Source organism: Rhipicephalus sanguineus, chromosome 5, assembly GCF_013339695.2.
Source record: "Rhipicephalus sanguineus isolate Rsan-2018 chromosome 5, BIME_Rsan_1.4, whole genome shotgun sequence".
NCBI classification, from domain to species: Eukaryota; Metazoa; Arthropoda; class Arachnida; order Ixodida; family Ixodidae; genus Rhipicephalus; species Rhipicephalus sanguineus.
The window spans coordinates 97,233,382-97,253,620 of NC_051180.1; the positions used below are offsets into that span (position 1 = coordinate 97,233,382).

At 47.5% G+C, this 20,239-nt stretch overlaps 1 protein-coding gene across 1 annotated transcript in view; it reads left to right on the top strand.

Moving 5' to 3' along the window:
• Positions 1-2,343: 2,343 nt before the first annotated feature.
• Positions 2,344-20,239, top strand: part of LOC119394039 (ATP-binding cassette sub-family G member 1) — a 78,413-nt gene continuing 60,517 nt past the window's right edge. The window contains exon 1 of the mRNA XM_037661253.2: positions 2,344-2,668. Within this exon, the coding sequence (XP_037517181.1) occupies positions 2,530-2,668 (139 nt within the window). The 5' untranslated portion in view covers positions 2,344-2,529. The remainder of the gene's footprint in view (positions 2,669-20,239) is intronic.

The window sequence follows — 20,239 nt, forward strand, 5'->3', positions numbered from 1 at the left end:
CGCTGCGCGAGCCACGGCTGTGTGTTGACGTCAAAACTTGTCCCTGTTTGCTTTCCTTTAGTGCAGCGCACCGCGTAACGAAAGAGGCACTTAAGGTGCAATAAAATATCAAATCATTAATGACACGTCGATGTTGCGTCTAACTCTGTACCAGGAAAGAAAATGATCCTGCGCTGTGTGCGCATCTCTGTGAAAGGTCTTTCAGTGCGGATTTAAGGTGCTTTCACTTTTCCTTACCTGATTGTAATGACGTTGAGCCTGAAGGACAGCAAATCTAGGAGCTTCGCCATTGAATCATGACTCCGCTCACCTTGCGTTGCTTTACTACACTACGTAGTTGAATTAAAGGCGGTCAGCTTGCGCTAAAGTAGGCAATGCTTGTATAGCCTTGTTTCTCACAAGCTTTTGTTGCATCGGCGTGATCTTGGCCATTATGCTTAGATAAGTTTCTGCCAGTCTTTAATGAACAGATGCGTAGTAACGCGGCATGCTCTAACGAGTTAACGGCGCTTTGTTCGGTGTAAGATTCCGTGGCGCGCTTCATACGCTGGGTCCATAAATCAAAGTAGAAAATGATTTGAAGTGAGAAAATGATGAATCCCGCAAGGTGGTGGAAGGTTTATCAAACGGGGGGAAATTGACACTTGCTTGTCCATAGAACGAAGCAACAAGAAAATCCAGACGGATTTCTCGGAAACTGAGCTTATGAGTTGACCAAAAAATTCCCCTGGTTTGTAGCTTTGTGTCACAAAGAGGTCTTTGCCAATTTTCCCTTTCATAACCCTTTTCCACCTTGCGGAATGCAATAAAACCAATTTGCAGTATTCAGTATCATTGTGCTTTGAGTTGCTCACTAATTCGGCCTGGTGCTGTCGATTGATAGCATCCTGGTTGGCTTAACTGGTAAAGCGACCGACCCGGAAAGGCGTTGGTCTCGGGTTCAATCCCTGCAAACCAGGAAGAATTCTTCAACTAAGAAGCTTCCTTCCTGAGAAATCCGCATCGACTATCTTGTAGCATTGTGCTACCATCGGGTGGTTTTTCCTTTTACAATGTCTTTATGTGGCGTTGAGGGAGAAAAGATAACTCTCTTGCTTCATGAAGGCTTCGTCACCGTCACGTAGCGCAATCGGCTCATAAAACTTCGGTGAAAAAGAAAAAAAAGATCGTCGCTGACGTACTTCGGGGAGGCCGATACTAAGGCCATTTTTTTTCGACGTAGTTACGCGTTTCTTTCAACGAGTAGCCGGTCTTATCCAGAACGAGCACTTCCTCCGCGGCTTCACGGCCACGGCGACGCGGTTGCCGACGCTATACGCCAAGGGGGTTCGCATTCTTACCGGCGCAGTGCATTGAAAAAAAAAAAATGACAAGAAAACCGAAAACGGCACCGGCGCCTCCGTTAGCCTTCTCGCAAAGATAGTACGAAGGCGCACGTGGAAGGTATAGTATAGCAACGGCGCAGAAATCGGCAACGGCCGCTCTCGCTAATCGCACCCCCCTGGCTTCGACGTTAACCTTGTGACCGCGCGCGCGAGCGAGTGAGCCTCCGATCCACCAAGGTCGACGCGGCCTGACGCCACGCGCGATCGCCTCGACGTCGCCTCGGGGGGCAGCGTGTACAGCACGCGCCAGGAGGGGTGGTAAAGGCGTGTAAGAAAGAAGGGGGGGGGGGTACAGACGTGTCCATCCTAGCGAGCACATAAGAGACGTAAGACGCCGGCCATCAGCGCACCTTCTTTCTTTCTTTCTTTCTTTCTTTCTTTCTTTCTTTCTTTCTTTCTTTCTTTCTTTCTTTCTTTCTTTCTTTCTTTCTTTCTTTCTCTCAAAAGGCGCGCATTTTGTTTCCTTCTCTTTGGTTGTTGCGAACGGTCGTCACTCGCCGGCTGCTCTCACCTGTGAGAGGAAACCAGTTTCCTGAGGATAGCATCAACGTCATAGCATCGGCGTCCCCCCCCCCCCCCCCCCCACCACTCCTATCGACGGCCGAACCCCATCGACCCCCTCCCTCAGGGGTGAGTATCTTTCCTAGGCAAGGAAAGAAAGTGTCATCCGAGTAATCAGACGCGGGACTGCGGCGGTGGTAGCTGCATCGCGGGCGCCACCAGCCCCTCTCTCACTCCGTTGCTTACACACCGAGTCAGCCGAGAGCGCACAGCTTCGCGCACCGTCCACCGCATTCGCCGTCAGCTCACCCCTTGTGCTCCCGCGCTTCCCGCTGTCCGCGCGAAAAGCTTGCGCCACTACCTAGGTTATTGTGTTATCTCCGTGCATGTACTTAGCGCGACGATACGCTTGCATTGTTTGAGTTTGTCGTCGTAGTTCTGTTCTTCGTGTGGTCAAGCAGCGGTGAGAGTATCCGCTGGTAACAGCGTTCGCCCGTGTCGGGCAGTGAAGTGACGTGTTTGGCTGGCCAGGCGTCGATCATCGTTTGGGGGTAAGCGGGCATCGGTCGCCCTTGCCTGAACGGTGCTTCCTCTCTTCGAGTGACTCGTCGAGACAGGAAGCAGTCTTTTAAAGAGAGCAGTCATGGATAAGGAGCCCGTGCTCCTCACCATCCAGCCTCTGGAGAATGGCAAGCTGGACGCTGTCTACTGCAACAACGGCTTCGACAAGCCCCTCAACTTGTTGCCCGACAATGGGAAGAACTTCTTGGAGGCGCCCAGATGTGAGTTACGTCTTGAGGTCCTTACTGATTTTCTGTTAGTTTTTACTGTCTTGTAGCAGGTTCAAGTACAGTTGTCTTATAGCGCTTTTTTTTTTTGTTGCCACATTCTGTAAGCTAAGATCAGAGAATGGGAGTGAGTTTGGCGAATGAAGTCGTTGACGGTGGTTTTACGGGTTCGCTTGAATGGAATCATTCGTTCTCCACTGTAGCGCGGGCAAAAAGCATGGATGCACAGAAAATGTCTTGTCTAATGTGTTCCGTGTTTTCGTCACTTGTGACACGGCAAGATAGAGTTGCAAAGTGGAGGGGTGGTATAACGTTAACCACATGTGACGTATTTCTGGTTCACATTCAACGTATGCAGCGGCGACTTGCCGCTCCTATTTGCTACTATCGTATGTCAACGCACTTGAGCGCCTTCATGAGAGCGTGTGCATCGCGCGCCTTAGAGGCAATGCAGTAAAGCTGCGCGGATGGTGCGGCCGAAGTGCGCTGCGCGTAGTTTTCCGGTGCTGTTCTTCGCTCCTTTAGGTGCTCCTCGCGCGCGCTCTGACGAGAAACGTACGGCTTCAAAGACGTTAGTTTCTGCGTAGCCAGAATGATCTGGACGACATTTCTGCTTTTCTGGTGAGCTTGTCATTTATCCGCTAGTCACAGGAGTACCGACCCTTGAAATTTCGCATAACCTTAAGCGTTCTAAAGAAAGAAGGATGGAGCCACATTACTTACAAAGATTATTCACAAATGACTTCTAAGCAGGGATTTACAGACGCACCCATCCAGGAGGATGTCCCCCCCCCCCTCGCCTCTTTCATTATTTTCGAAAGATCGCTGAGAGAGATCGAGAGTTGTCCGTGCACACCTTTCATGATTTGGTAGCAGCCCCATAATATCAGAACCCTGATTAAAACCATATGTCTAAGAAACGTGGCGCTTTTGAACTCAAGCTCCTTAAGCAGCTGTTTATCACGTCTTGCTAAGTATGCGAAGATGTGGCTCAAGTATAGTATTTGAAGCAAGATATATGCATGCTGATGTTTGATAAATGTTTCAGTTTGCGTCGTTAAAGAAATGCATGTGATCAAGTTTTGTAGACAGAGAGGAAAAAGAAAATCGAGGCGGACGAGGCACTTAAAGGCAGGAGGAAACAATCGAGCGCTATGGTGCACTTGACGCAAGGCTGCATCCAGCGAAACAAAGCCAGAAAAGGAGTCGAGAAAAAAGAAAAACCCAATAAAATCGAACTCTAGAAGAAAAACGGAGAGCCGGCGAATCACGACAGAAGGTGCTCCCGACTGTTTCGTTACTCAGAGGAACCTTGCATCGCTTTTCCTCTAAACCGAGCCGATGGCTCCTGATACGAAAGTGGTTGGCGAAGCACATCCTCTACCGTTGGTTGTCTTGTTTGTCGTTTCTTGAAGAAAAATAGAGGCCATAGGCCCGGAGATAACCAAATAAATTCTGTAGAAGTCAACCCGCTACATGCGATTCTTAACTTGGAAATCGGGCAGTCCAGTTGAATTTGGCATTAAGTTGCAAACGTATCTTTCTGGGTCTTCGGAAAGAAAGCGTTTCACGTGAAACGAAATTTCCCCTGGCTTGAGAATGCAGCCAAAACGATTGATTGGGTGAGTTGGCTCGTACTTGGGAAAGATAAAACAGAGCAAAAAAAAAAAAAAAGCCAGAACATATAGAAATACGCGCAGATTAATCGCTGTATATGTGCGTCTTTCAGTGTGTTCTGTCTTCTCTGCGCTGCTTTATCTTTCATAAACTGAGAATGTACACCGGGACCACGGCCGAATTAGGCCAGTTTCACTACGAACTGAGCTAAACTCTCTCGTGTGAGTATCTCCGTTTCAGCGTTCTGCAAGTTTCCGCTATTCTTTCTCCGATATGAACGAACTCTAGAGGGTGGCGTTTGGCTGAGGCCGACGAGCTTGCTCATGAGGCAGCTTATACGGGTTGGCGTAAGTGGGCGCACAGAAAAGCCGGAGGGGGAGGCGTCCCCCCCCCCTTTCCAATATGATATCTTGCCTTTGCACTGCGTTCTGATCTTAAGGGCCTCCGTTGAAGGGGACCATTAAGGGGAACACCCCCCCCCCCACACACACACACCTCCTCCCCCCATTATGGAGAACCATGCGCACGCCTATGCCCGTTATCACTGAATCTGAGTTCGAGGGGGTGCAAGCTTGAGCGGTTGTACTTACAGCGAGTGAACAGATGAATACGACGATTTGTTTGCATAGATAATACCGCGGTCCAATGGCGGCCTGGAATCGACACTCTTAATAAGTTTCCTTTAGAGCATCACTACACGTTTAGCCGAATGTCTGTTTTTTTTTTCTCGAAGCCGCTAGAACAGCCTTTATATGACATCGATCATTAATGAAGAATGAGGTGTAGCAAGTTTGGTTCGATCGTCAGTCACTCAACCTATGAACACATGCTTAGGCATATGACACACTGACATACTACTATGATGAGGACTGTATCACTCACTGTCTTATCGCTTGTAATATGACATAAAGTATGAGGAAAGGGGTGTTTCCTCAATGTTAATCGGGTCCCGCTTAAAGTGCTAGATATAACCAGGAAACCGCGCATTTTTCGCCTGGTTTCCTGGGTATAGCCAGCATTTAGCCAGTACTTTATTAAGAGTGTAGCACCTACACCTGACTACTCTTTGAGACCTCTCAGGTGATGTCGTATCACCACTGCGTGATCAACTCGCTGTCATACGCACATTTTACGTGTTCGCGTTTGCAACAAGGTCAACTTGGATCCATTTTCAGTGTAGCGTAATTAAGCGGGGGAAATTCAGAGCACATAAACCGTTCGTCGTCAGAACGACTTTATTTCGCTCGCTAAGTCGACCAACGTCGCGACATCAACTTGTACGCCCAGCTAAGCGGTATAATGAATTCAATGGTGACAGGTTGCGGCAACGTAACACAGAACGACGGCCGTTCGTCGCCCTCATTTCGCAGCGCTTTAATGCGCGTGCTGTTGCCCATTCCAATGCAGCAGCATTGGTATTCGCAGCGGCTATACATCATTTTACGCTGGCATCTGCAGTATTTGAACGACATCGCCAAGCTCAATGCTGCAGTTTTATTTTTTTTTTTTTTGTCATCGAAGGGCAATAGAACTGCGACCGCCGTAGAAATGCTGGCGTTGTGACAGCAGGAGTGGCGCGTGACCAGAGGGAGCGTGTCGCGCTGTGTCTTAACAGCGTCCCTCAAAACCGTAGCAGCGTATGGCCTTGGCCAGCTGCCCATGTTTGTCGGTTGAGGATTTGCAAACGAATAAGGCTGCGCCCGTGTCGCCTTGACCGAACGCAACTTTGGCGATGGCGTATGCGACGTATTTTCCACGTGCCGGTCGGAACCTTATGATCGTCTGTCTATAAATGCGTGAAATTTACATAATTTGATGCCAAGGATCTGGAGACCAAATTTAAAGCAAGTGAAAGTGGAACTATAAATTAGGTTGTATTTTACAGCAGTTAAGTGTAATTATATCGTAAATGTATATCTAATTAAATCTAATTATTGTGCAGATGCTACATCGCTTCGTTAACTGAATTCAACTGCTTACTCAAATTACATGCGATAGTTATCTGCGGGCAACGAGAATTCCTAAAAAGGTAATATATATATATATATATATATATCGAAATTTCTGCAGAAGTGTCCAACGTCTCGTTAAACACGGTACTGTCTTCACCAAAGTGGTCTCGTGTTGCAAAATAATCCAACCAGAGCTGACATAAAGGAAATTATTTAGGCAACATCAATGTTTAATTTACCATTAGCTCAGTGTTCATGGTCTGCTGCTTGCCAATAGGGCACAGATACGGAAAAAAGTAAGTCGCGTATCCAAATAAGGACGCCGGGTCGCGATCGCTGTATGCCCGTGTCCGGGTGAAAAAAAAAGTAAAATGCCTAAAGGAAGAAACAAAACCACGCGTCGCTCTAATTGCAGGCATCGGTTCGGCGAGTCCGTAAAAGCGAAGCGAATGAAAAAACGTGCGCGTATTGCAGATAAGCGTGGTAGAAGTCTAGCGTACCTCTTGATGTTCGCTCGGTGAATGTCGTCGACGCTGTCAAGTGCGAGCGCTGTAATGGCACCAAGTTGAGACGGATCGTCTCGCGATGCTTTTCTTGCACTTCTTGCGCGTATGCTGCAGTAGCGGGAGGCAGGTTTCTGCAATTATCATAATAAACGCATGCCTTCAAGCCATGGTGTTGTGTCGGATCGTCCGAGGCACTTGTTGTCCTTGTGCGACAGACGTTGTTGATATTCGGGTCAACAGAGGCATACTTTGACAGCAATATTTGCATTCACACTGACTTCTCAAGGCGCAGTCAGGCCCAAAGTTATTTATTTATTTATTTATTCATTTATTTATTTATTTATTTATTTATTTATCGACTATTAAAAGTATCTGCCGTTGTAGCTTATAGCGGCTGAAGGGTTGTGTCGCTCACCTCGAAGACGCAATTCCGATTCCCAGACACGGCGGGCGCATTTATATGGAGGCGAAATGCTAGACACCCAGATTCTTAGATTTAGATGTACGTGAAAAACCCCTGGTGGTCAAAATTAACCCGTAGTCCCCCACCACGGCGCGTCTCATTATCATATCGCGTTTATTGCATGAAAAGCCCCAGGATGTTTCTAACACTTCTCAGCAACCCCAGTCCCTTCCCTCTTCCGTTTTTCAAGTCACGGAAGGGCATGTTCTGCATGCTCCGTGGAAGCACACCAAAACTGACGCCTGCTTTCTTTCTTTCTTTCTTTCTTTCTTTCTTTCTTTCTTTCTTTCTTTCTTTCTTTCTTTCTTTCTTTCTTTCTTTCTTTCTTTCTTTCTTTCCTTCCTTCTTTCTTTCTTTCTTTCTTTCTTTCTTTCCATAATAGAGATAGATAGATAGATAGATAGATAGATAGATAGATAGATAGATAGATAGATAGATAGATAGATAGATAGATAGATAGATAGATAGATAGATAGATAGATAGATAGATAGATAGATAGATAGATAGATAGATAGATAGATAGATAGATAGATAGAATATCCAATGTTGTTTTCGGGCTTTTAATGTTTGAACGTACAATGAAAAGGAAGTCGGGATTGCAATGATTACAGCTGCATGACTGTACTACCACGAACAGCGGCTTCATGCTGGCACGACAGTGCAGCTGCGCGCTGCTGAATTGTCGCAATAAATGCTTGATATATAATCATGTTTCCCATGTAGAAGACACTGTCATACGCCGGAAATTACCAGGTCGTCGTGTGAAAATCGACTTCGCTTTATTTGCATGTAACCATTTCTGCTTTCGCAATAGAGTCAGTGAATGTTGATACGGGTGTCTTAATTACCGGAAGTTTATTTACGCTCGCCTACACAATCGACGGGGACCAAGCAACGCATCAACAGTTCGTCATAGAAGACTAGACACACTATACTGCAAGCTTATCGTTTCTAGTGATCAGATCACATATTTCTATTGATGAATACCAAGGTAATCGTGCCCAGATTTCAAAGTACGGAAATATAATTTGCATTTTTCTACAGAAGCGACTTACTGCCTAAACCGCGTTGATGAGTGGCTGTTCTAATTTTACCCCGTTCGCTGTTCGGAGACGTAAAAACCAGCGTATTGTTAACATTCTGCACGTGCGTACGAGCAGCCCAAGTTTCTTACGTGGGCGATACCTTACAATGCGAGGCACGCGTCAGTCGTGGAGTACATACTTACCAACTGTATTTCACCTGTTGTCTGTGAGAGGAATGTTGGATGACGCGCGTCGCACTCACTGGATACTCGGTCCGTGCTTGTGCGACGTAAGTACGCGCCTATTGCGGCTTCTGTTTCTTCTTTTTCTACTTCTTCCAAAGTCTTATTATAGGTCCTTCGTTCTTAAAGGATACAGCACTACGTCAGCCATAATCGAAGCATTTCGTCATCACTCTTAGCATATTCGAGATCGTCTAGCTGCCGATGGAATTATCGCGTGCATAATTACACGGGATCATGCTTCTCGAGCTCTCGTTGGCACCTGCGGAGCAGGCTTCTGTGAAATCGCGTCGCATTTTCGTTACCCGAGCATATTTCTTTTCATTGCCTCGTAGTCAATACCGTGCACACGGTGGTGTCACCTGTCTGGCCTCGTGGTAGCGTCGTATACGTGAGTGGCTTTCTAAAGGCCCTCGGCGCTCGCTCGCGCGTCATGTCGCGAGGGCGTTTATGCATATCGAGTGGACGCAGCGATTTACCTGGTCTATTCTCGTTACGCCGTGTGTTCGGGCCAACACATGTAGTATTACACATCCCCTTGGAATTTTGTGCCTCACTATCAGCCCTGTCCGCCGCGATGGTATACAGTGGATACGGTTCTCGGCTGCTGACCCGAAAGTCGCGGGTTCGATGCCGGCCGCGGCGGTCGCATTTCGATTGAGGCGAAATTCTATAGGCCCGCATTCTGTGTGATGTCAGCGCACGGTAAAGAACACTATAATGGTAGAAATTTTCGGAGGCCCCTCCAATGCGGCGTGCCTCGTAATTATATCGTAGTTTGGGCACGCAATACCCCAGATATTATTATTATCAGCTCTATACCACGTCGCGTTGTTGAGGTTGTGGCGTGTTTTACAGAGACGACGGTTACAAGTTTAGATCTGGATTCTTTCTGTGTGTTCGTTTCGTTACGCCGACGGCCGTTGGTCACCGCCTCTTCAGCAACTTACTATCGGGTCTTTACCCGATAGTAAGTTGTTGAAGATGCCTCGCTAAACCACCATCACTGGCAGTCGAAATGTCATGTATACGTGCGGAAAAGTCTATAATAATATCTGGGGTTTAACGTCCCAAAACCACGATATGATTATGAGAGATGCCGTAGTGGAGGGCTCCGGAAGTTTTGACCACCTGGGGTTCTTTAACGTGCACCTAAATCTAAGTACACGGGCCTCAAACATTTCCGCCTCCATCGAAAATGCAGCCGCCGCGGCCGGGATTCGATCCCGCGACCTTCGGGTAAGCAGTCGAGCGCCATAACCACTAGACCACCGTGGCGGGGCACGGCAAAGTCTGTAGTATGAGCTCTACACGACATCGTTTGTATCGTGTGCGAGAATGACGCATGCTGGAGGCACAACACTTGGCATTTAAACGAGCTTAACCCCCCCCCCCCCCCGCAAAAAAAAGAAGCCAATATTTGTATAAGTAGCAGCATGCTATTTCGTCGACATTAATCCCGTTCCATTTGTGACATAATTAATACACCACGCTTAAAAACTAAGAATAATGTCCGCTATGCCTTCCTTGGCTTAATTAGGCCGGGTCTGACAAAGAAACGAGCCCTTTATCCAATCCCCTTTTTTCGTACGTACTTTATGGAAAACCAATGTGATTGAGCGCGTTGCTATAAGCCAATCGCTTCTTCGTTAGTGAAGTAACGCCCATTTAAAGGAACACGCATGACCAGACAGCGTTTCAACCGGACTGCTATCATCTCTTGAATAATGATCCATCGTTGCCTCCCGTGTCTGTGGTGACGTCAATCGGTGCACTGTTCTCGTTACTGTTGCATCATTTCGTTAACCTGTAGTCCGCAGTTGGCAAGGAAGACCTGCTCTTCAGTGAGACTGCGACAAACGCGGTGTAAAACGGCCCTTAGCCTTGGCGGCACGAGCGCAATGCAATTGAGTCTCGTTCTTGGAAAGTTGTACAATGTATAAAAAGAAGGAATGATTTTTGTCCGGTGCAGCTTAATATAAGGCTCACTCGTTTTTTTTTTCTTTTTTTATGCAACCTTACATTCTACATTTAATTTATTCCACATTACCTTCGAAACTAATTCAAACACTGGTGCATATTTCATGGCGATGGAAATGTAGATTTTTTTTTTTTTACAAGGATGGCAATCAAGCTGGTAGACTCGCACAATCTGCCAACCGGAAGCCAACGAGTGCGTGCTTAGTTAACCTTCCTGCCTTTTTCTCTCTCACTATGTCTCTCTCTCTCTCTCTCTGTAGATCTTCCTCTCTCTCTCGATCTCTATTTGCAAAAGATACGCTGCCTAATATTATGTTAGAGGATACAAAGAAAGCTAGTAATTGAATGCGGCGGTATGTCTTTAGTGCCCACATAACAATCTTAATCAATTCTACGGTATGGAATGCTAGGCTGTAGATAAGGTAAAGTGGCAAATATTTCGTAAAGATTGCCTCGACCTATAGCTATATGGCGTCGCGCTGCTCGTCTCGATGTCACTGGCTCGATCCCGGGCTGCAGAGGCATGCCTCCATGCTTTCCTCGATGCGTGGTACCACTGCCACCTGACTAACGCATGGAACGTGCATAGCTTGTGTCTCACGCTTAGTCTATGACTAATGCGTAGACGCCCTGATAAAAGAAGAGATTGTCATCGACAAATATGGTACACGAGCCTGACTTCTCGAAAATTCGAAAGTTTAATTTGTTCGTTTCAAGCGCAGCATATAAGGCGGCCAGCGCATTTCATCTATCTTATTCGTTTCTTTTATCATTACTCACACGCCACACTGATGCGAAAGAAACGGGCCACGGGGTTTGTGTTTCAAGGCAATACGCCAGAAGGCCTATGCGTTGTTTCTTAGGGGGTATAGGCACGCAGTGGCAGAGACAGTTTGTATCCACCGTCACATATACACTCTAAACACCGAATCTGTATTCGCAAGAGGCCGCAACCGCGAAAGCTTAGTAATCTCGCGACAGGATATCGAAGGGAGCGATTGATCGTCGCACTCGCCTGACACCCGACTGAGGGCGGCGTCCTTCGGTCGCGGTCGCTGACGTGCTTCGGGTTCGATTCCTCGAAAGATATATCGCTCAACCCGCCGGGCATTCCGCTCAGGCCTGGCTCAGTGAGTGCATGTGTTCGGAAAGGTATAACGTTGTTGATTGTGCATCCCTTGAACGGCTTTACAGCTTGGCGTTTTTTCCCTTATTATTACTTTTTTTCACGTGTGTTTGGCCGCTCCTCCAGATTTCGATTCTTTCCTTCTTACGACTCTCTCGTCAGATACATCGTATCTTTTAGATGGAGTGTGCGTCCAAGCAAAGGGAGTACCTTTTTTTCTTCTTTCTTTTCTCTAGGCGTTCCTAAATAACGAGAATACTCGACGTATGTATAAAGATGCGGTGGGGACATTGAAAGTTCACAGATATTGATGCGGGTTTTTCTGTTTTTTCGATTCACGCCAACATAAAAAAAGAAAAAAAGAAGGAAGGAACGCGTGAAAAAAAAAAAAACTTCTCGACAAGATATACGTGAAACAATCTGAACGTCTGAGTGACTTGGGAGAAACCGTGCCTCATTAATATCCTGGGAAGCACAGCATCGTCTGAGATGTGTCGCCGTTCCAAACCAGTGCGTTTTGTGGGTTTTTGTCAATCGTGATCGATATGTATTCACGCGATGATCGCTGGCATTTGAAACATTCGGGTGACATCTGCACATCTTCAGGTACATCTGCACCAGTGAAACTTAGGACGTGAGGGAGCGGCGTGGCAGCTTGCTACATTGGAAACAGGTGTACGGCCGGAAACCGGCTGAATTCCGGGGTGGTGGGAGACTGTTATGTTCAGCCGTTTTTGTATAGACGTCTGGCAGAGCTTCATACTGTCATTTTCATTTGTTGTTGCTGTTAATATTGAAACAGCGCAAAAGACGTAGGACACAGAAAAGACTTGACAACAAGAGCGCTGTCTGACAACCGCAGTTGTCAGTTCAGCACTCGTGTTGTGAAGTCTTTCTGTGTCGTATGTCTTTTGCGCTGTTTCAATATGAACGCAAACCAACTAGCCCAACTCTCCCTTTTGCTGCGGTTGTTGCTGTTATTGTATTGACGGTAGCGGTGGTTCTGATAAAAAGTTGAACCTATAATTCTAGGATATCTTGGCGAGCACTTGCATCCAAACTTCATTATTTCCGACATTTAATTGAAGAAACAATACTTGCATGACTACTGCCGCTGGTGCGTTCCGTACTGCGAAGCCGTTTTCAACTTTTCCGCAAGCCACTTTTCTCACTGACGTATATTTATTATGTATGTTGTCTTACACGTGTCAGTGTCGTAGGTCCATGTATGTACCATTTCATTTATGATCGCGTTCGCCTACAAAGAGCAACATGCTAGGAGAGCTGCGAAGCAAACATGTACAGTTATGATTGTTAACTGGCCCATATTTCTATCTCTATATTTCAACAAGGTCATGTGGCGAAGCGGCGCAAAACGTTCACTGAGCTAAACTCAGCGGAGGATGTCGTTATGAAGGTGACGTGGGTCTGCAAAAACAAAGCTCCATCGTGCAATGTCGTTTCAATACACTTAACATAATTTGCAAAGCACCACGCACGTAATTAATCAGACATTCTGATTGGAATGCTGACCTTTATGGAGGCAGTGCAGCTTGCGTAGCTCTGCAGTCATAACGACCGCGCGTTCTAGCAAAAAGAAAAAAAAAACAAAAAAAATTGCTTCGTCGTGTTTGTGACTGTCGCTATAAAGACCTTGCCCATATAGAAGCCTCGAATACACGTGCCGCTAATTTGCTCTTGCCATCGCATTGCAAGATCTTTCCGGCTTCGGATCTCGTTTTCTTTTGCCCTTCTCCCTTTTCGGCTTTCAGTTCCAGTGAGGGTGGAAAAGAGGCGCGTTGGTTGCGTGATAGGCAGCTGAGCCGCACGTGGTCCGCGGCGTGACGTATATAGGTATACACCGTCTGTGTGGATGCAACAAAGTCACTCGTATGCTTTCTGGAAAACCGAGAATGTTCGAAAGTGGAATTCCGGCGCGATCTGAGAATGGGAATGAGAGAAAATAAAAACACCAACGAGGGCGTCAGCTCGCCCTTTATCGGTCACTTCATCTCCGGTTGCGCCCTGTTACGGCTGCGGCCGCACGTGGACTTTCGAAAGCGAGAAGGCCTGCTTGTGGATTCGCCCTTGCAGTCGGCGGGCGCACACTTGGCACACTGGTGGCCTCGGCTTCACGAACGCGTTCGCCGCCGAGACGCCGACGGTATTTATTTTTATTGATGCTCTTTAGATCATCGAACCGCACGTGTGTCGCCCTCTTGCAGCTACGCGTCACTGTTTGGATGTGACTTGCGTAAGCTAATGTAGTGGAATCTCATTGATACGATTCTCACGGGCATCAATAATAAAAGCGTATTATCCGAAAGTCGCGTTATACAAAACAGGGCCCAAAAGATCACAAACGGTAGGTACTTGGCACAGAACTTTCTTTTAATAAATAACTTTAAAGGCACGTCACCTGGTTTTGCACTGCCTTTGTAATCGGCCCACCTTTGGCCAAGCTACGATGGCCAAGCTACGTCATGATGACGTCATGTGGTGATGTCCTCACGTGATGATGATTTTTGCATCATTCGTGTTGTCCCCGACGCCGCTGGACGCCAACGAAGGAGTCTAATTCTCGGAGCTCGCAAAGACAGCTGCGCTAAACGTGTTCACATCGGAGTTCCTATTCAGTCTCCTTAATACAACTGTTTTCCGTTCGGTGTCGGCTGAGGCCACAAGGGCGACGCGATTGCGGAGTTAAGCCTCCATATCGCCACGAAAGTGTAGCCTTTCGTGCGCGTTGCATTTCTGCCTAGCCGGAATCCACAATGTGTTCAACGAGCGCCTTTCGTACATGTGCTCAGATTGGTAAAGCCTCAGGCATTGGTTATCCAAATATCCTGTCGCAGGCCGCACCTCCTTTAATAGTGTGGTACCTCCTCTTTGAAAGAAATCCGAATGAGAGGATTTAGGTACATGCGCCTTCCTCGTTAAGCCAGTGTGAAAATTACCATTTGTCAGCATTTATGCGATGCATACGAAATAGTTAACGCGTGCTCATGAGCATTTCATATACACTCGCTTCATGGTTTTTACCTGAGTCACGTGTACGGCGGAAATTGTTATCTTAACGTAACAAATGTGCGGAAGCCATTGGACGTGACTGTCAGCATAAACGAATAGCCGAAAGATTGGTTCCAGGGCGACATTCGGCAGTCAGCTAGAAGGAAGGAAGGAAGCCAACAGAAAGACAGAAGACTGGAGGGTTAACCAGACAAGTTTCCGTTTGGCTACGCAAGCTGGGGGAATGGTAATGGAACCAGAAAGTTGAGGCACTGGGGGACTGGTTATTGTAGCGAACAGAAAGGTGGTGCAATCTTCTTCAGCTTATAAGCTTCCGGAGGCCGGCTCAGCGCCGCATGGAAATGAGTTGGGGAATAAAATAATAGAAGAACGAGGAGATACGATGTTTGAGCCAACGTTTGGAAAGGGCGTCACCACGTCGGCAACCACCATCGACCGAGTGACGAAGTCAGCGCGGTGCATTCGCCCTTATTAGAACTCTTCTTGTGTGACGGTTTGTCTGAAAAGGCGAGAGGTCAGTCGGAGTTCTTGCAGCACTGTTGATTATTGCGACAGCAATTAAACGGACGCTGGAGGTGAATTCATGCCGTCGGCGCAGCCGTCAGCGTTGTCGTGTAATTGTTCAGGGGTGGATCTTTGGCCTTGTTGGTGCGACATATGCATAACGTTAAGCGCAATACTGAATCGACGAGGACGGGACAGGGAGTGACACACACACAAGCGCTAACTTTCAACAATGGTTTATTGTGAGCCGGATCACTGCATAAATACATGAAAATTGCGGACATCAGGCATGCGCAAATGTGAAGGATCTAGAAATGACAATTCTTTTCTGGACAATGATAATGAAGGTGCGCTGACACCTTCAACGCTATAACAACGCCTTGACAACGCTATAAACAAATCATGCCGCCATTTAATGACAACCAGCCTTGATCGCCAAAAGGCTCGCCTCGCACAAGCAGGCTACCCTGACCACCTTCTGGTGTCAGTGGCAGAATCCCTGCTCAAAAAGCCTTCAAGTCGCCAACAGAACGCCGCCGCAGGTGAGAATTCCCGCAAGAGGTTCGCTGTCATGCCATACCTTCACAAGATTTCCCACAACTTAAAAAAAGTGGGCGCTCGAGCAAACATTGGCGTCGCTTTTACGGCTCCAAACAAGCTGGGAAAGCTGTGCAGGCTCAGCAACCTAACTGCTCACAAAGCGCGCGGCTGCGTAAAAAATCACAGAGTTCGCCACGTGGAATGCAAAGAAGGGGTCGTGTACAAGCTCCCCCTTTCGTGTGGGAAATCCTACGTGGGGCAGACAGGGCGCTGCCTTAACGACAGGCTTAGAGAACACAAAAACAATGTAAAGAAGGGTGGCGATGGTTTGTTAACCGCGCATTGCAGCACGTGTGGGTGTTCGCCTGCTTTTCATGAGTGCTCTGTCGTACAAGATGAGACCACGCGGTTGAGAGTTGAATCAGCCACCATACACGAGTTAGGCCAAGATTGTGTCAGCGCACCTTCATTATCATTGTCCAGAAAAGAATTGTCATTTCTAGATCCTTCACATTTGCGCATGCCTGATGTCCGCAATTTTCATGTATTTATGCAGTGATCCGGCTCACAATAAACCATTGTTGAAAGTTAGCGCTTGTGTGTGTGTCACTCCCAGTCCCGTCCTCGTCGATTCAGTATTGCGCTTAACGTTATGCATTGTTCAGGGGTTTTATTGTCGTGGTGTCCCGCTAATTTGGTGCACCACCAAGGTGCGACGCCAGCAACGCCACAAGTCGGGCTGGTCACTGCAATGAGGGACGTCGTTTAAGAAGCCCCAAACTCGACATCACATCTCTTTCGGTATCTGTGTACAGTTCGTGAGCAATATGACAAGGAACACCGAATTCGTGTTTAATCGACGATTACTTGTAATGTAGCAATATGAATGTCATCTATTAAGTTGCAAGATATAGCTTTACGCTTGAGCATTTAGTGTTATCAACTATTTTGCGCCTGCCAACTGCGTCAAGCTTCTGTGACCTTTCAAAGGTAATTTGAGTGTTCCCTCTCACATTGCTCACGGATGTACAGTAAATATTTCCGCGGTATACTTTCAGCGCGTAATTACGTTGAGTTTAGAGGTTTTAACTTAAAAAATAATAAGGAATCTTGAAGGAGCCAGCCCTGATTTTCTTTATGTAATGGTTGCGCACAATGTTAGCTGGATAGGAAGACTAAGTTTTCATGTTTTAACCAGGGCGAGCACGGGTGCTTTTAAATAACTCGCATGTTATCCGTGCATGCGTACAGTCGGAATAGCCACCGCCGTGTCTTGGTCTTCTTGGTCATGTGTCTACATGCTCATAAAGGTCCTGATTCCGGGACGGCACGCTGCTCACCCATGGTCTAGTACAAATGGTACATTAAATCATTCACCTTTTGCTCTAAGCACTGGACCGTTGGCATGCTGGTAACAGCTGTATGCAGCTCTCCAAATTGTTCGCTATTCGTTCTAAACACACGTGAGCTTCGTTAAGTTACTTTCGCGGCTTTGTAGCACCGGAAGAGACAGCTTGCCGCTCTCCCACAATATGTTACTTGGTACTCTAAACCGTCCCCATTTATTCAACGAAGCTTCATATGGCTAGGATGCCACTGGCGTAGCCAAGAGGTGGGGGGGGGGGATTCAACATCCCCCACCCTCGGAAAATTTTTAAATGCGGAGCATTTCTTAGTCGCACCTGCGGCGTCGGCGGCGCCGTCCACACCCCCACTGCGCATGCTCGGCTCGTCTCGTGCCGGCAGCAAGCCTCTCCTCTCCCTCCTCTCCCTCGAACGTGGGCGGTGTGTATATAAGCGGCGGAGCGCGCGTTCGGAATTCAGTCAAGGGCGTGTTTACTTCGCTTTCGCTTGACTTGACGCTTTGCTTGACTCGAGTAGATGAGATGGAAGCAACAGTACCTTCAATCAGCGTCCCACCACTCGTTGAAGGCAACGTTACCCCAGCCTCACTGTCGTCGGCGTCAACAACAGCAAGCAACGCAGAAGACAAGGCTGCGAAGAGACGAGCATACGACGCTGAACGCAAGCGTTTCAAGCGAGCTGCGGACCCGGAACTTCGTGAACGCTGAAGCCGTTCAAGTCGTACTTGGTGTGCGCATCGTGTAACAATTAAGCATTCCCAAACCATACCCAATTACGCCACATTCACGCGATACCCCCACCACTCTGCGAGGCATTTATTCGAGTTCCCCCCGTGGGAAGATGCGGGCTGACTTTTTTTTTTCAATTTTGCATGTGTATATATACAGGTACACATATAAAACGCACTCACGGACAAGCATAAAGTATGGTTGAACACATCCCCCGAAAAAAAAAATCACAGCATATCCACGGAGTGAATGATGATGAATGGGCGAAGCTGCGGAGGTTCATCGGTAAACCGTGAATCTTTCGTGAATTCTGCCCAGTACATCATCACCGACGTGAGATCGGGCGCGTTTATACTAAAGGTTCGATGAGTTATGACGACTTGCAGCTCACTTTAATTTTACATGTACGCTGTGAATTTTCATTGTTTAGAAAACCATTGCTTTAGAAAACATCTGGCGTCTTTCGTTAAGCAGCTGGCGTCTTTTCGTTTTGCTTTAGAAACATCTGCCGTCCTTTCGTTTTGCATTTAGAAAACATCTGGTGTCTTTCGTTGGTTTATTTTTTTTATTGTTGAACAACGCACAGGAAAAATCTCCCACCGGCACCACCTTGGAGGTCAAGATCTGGTACTAGCGTTACGACTGGTTACGCACTACGACTACGACAACTACGAGGGACGAACGGGTGCCGCCTTTAGGAGCTTCGCCCCTAAAAATTTCTGGCTACGTCACTGAAGGTCCAACCGCATACACGCGATATTCGAGCGACGAGCGACATGATTTGTTGTCGCGGAGGGCCATCGCCGTCGCTTGTCGCGTCGCAGCTTTCTGGGAAACTAGAGAAAATCGCTTGTCGCCCGGAAGTGAGCTTGACGATTTCCGGCAACATGGTAGCATCGCTGATCCTCGCTTCGGTTGCAATTTGCTCTTGATGCTTCTAACCGGCGAGTACTTCAAGGAATGCAAGTTATAGACTACCTTCTTTACAGCCCCATCTCACGCGGTGAGCGAGGCAGCGGCCGTATTTTGTCGTTAATTTTGATGGACGGTTGATTTTGACGTTTCAGTGGTAGCTTGCTGCATTGGTAGGTAGCTTGCTGCAATGTCAACATCGCCGTCATGTGAGGTGGTCCTTCTTGTAAGGCAGCGATGTGAGGCGCTGGGGCTTTTCTTAAACGTTCCATGACAGCAGAGGAAACATTGTCGAGATGCGCCTCGTGGACTAACCCTAACATAACGCAGTTTGCAAAGTGCGACGTAGTAGCGTAGGCGCGTGGTTATCGTACGCTTCCGGGCGCCCCCTCGAGATCACAGCAGATACTGCTGTCGCGGTTAAACATAAGATTACGAAAAAAGAGAGCCACGAAACGCTTTTATGGCTTCCTTATTTCACACAAGACGATAATAAATTTGGGATGTTGTAATCCATCTACTTCGTAATTCTTTTTCGCAGTTTACCTGCGTGCACGCAATAGTTTTCAATCGAGCAACCGTGACACTGTCACGAACATGTGGGTGCTCCCGTGGCGACGCGACAGTGCGACGGAGCCCTTTTGTCGCTGTCGCTCGTCGCCGTCGAAAGTCGCGTGCAAGCGGTTGGGCCTTGACAGACACGCACTACAACAATTTTCAGTGTCCCTTGCGTATCGCCCCTTCGCCACCGCCGATGCCTCTTTCATAACTGTCGCGATACTCGGCGGCGGCACGGTCGCGTGTAGAACAGCAGGAATTGAAGGAGCGCCAATACAATCGACTGACAAGAAAAAGAAGATGGCTTGCGCCTTCCAGTCGCCTAAAACAAATGCGCAAGGCACCGTGCGACTTCTTTTCTTCCAATTCAATTTAACCCCATTTCGGTATAGGTACACCACTATGCAGATGCATGCTGTACAGAAGCGACATCGTTCTGAATCACTGGGTGCATTCGTTTTCTAAGAACCTATAAAATGAACAGATGAGACAGTTTGATATCGTGTACGTCTTCCAAGAAAGACAGCATGCAAAATTCAGCAATATTCGCCGAACAAGGAGGCAAGACATGGTTAAGGTTTTATGGCAGCGCCCCAGCTCTTGTCACGTATTTCACGTCGTAACGTCCAAAACATTCGTTCCTCGGATAAATCTGCCTACTTTACGATTAGTCGCCCCTTGGCCGCAAGAAACGACATCGCAGTGCGTCCTACCATGCGTGACGACCAACGCTCGCTTCGCTGCTTTCGAAATCGAAGTTGGCTTGCTTCGAATGTCGCTGGAGCATCACGCCTGACTGCGCGCTCGGCGCCAAGCGCGTTGGCAAACGAGCCCGTTTAAGAGGATAAAAGGCAAAGAAGTGAGATTCCACTTATTTTCCGTCAGAATCGGCAGACTAAACGTTCTGAATCACCGCGTGTTGCCCCGTTCGCTCAGACCACGAGTTTGAGAAGAAACTATTGACTGCTTTTAGCGACTTTGGTTACGATCGGGAGTCCCGGAGGACTTAGTTTCTC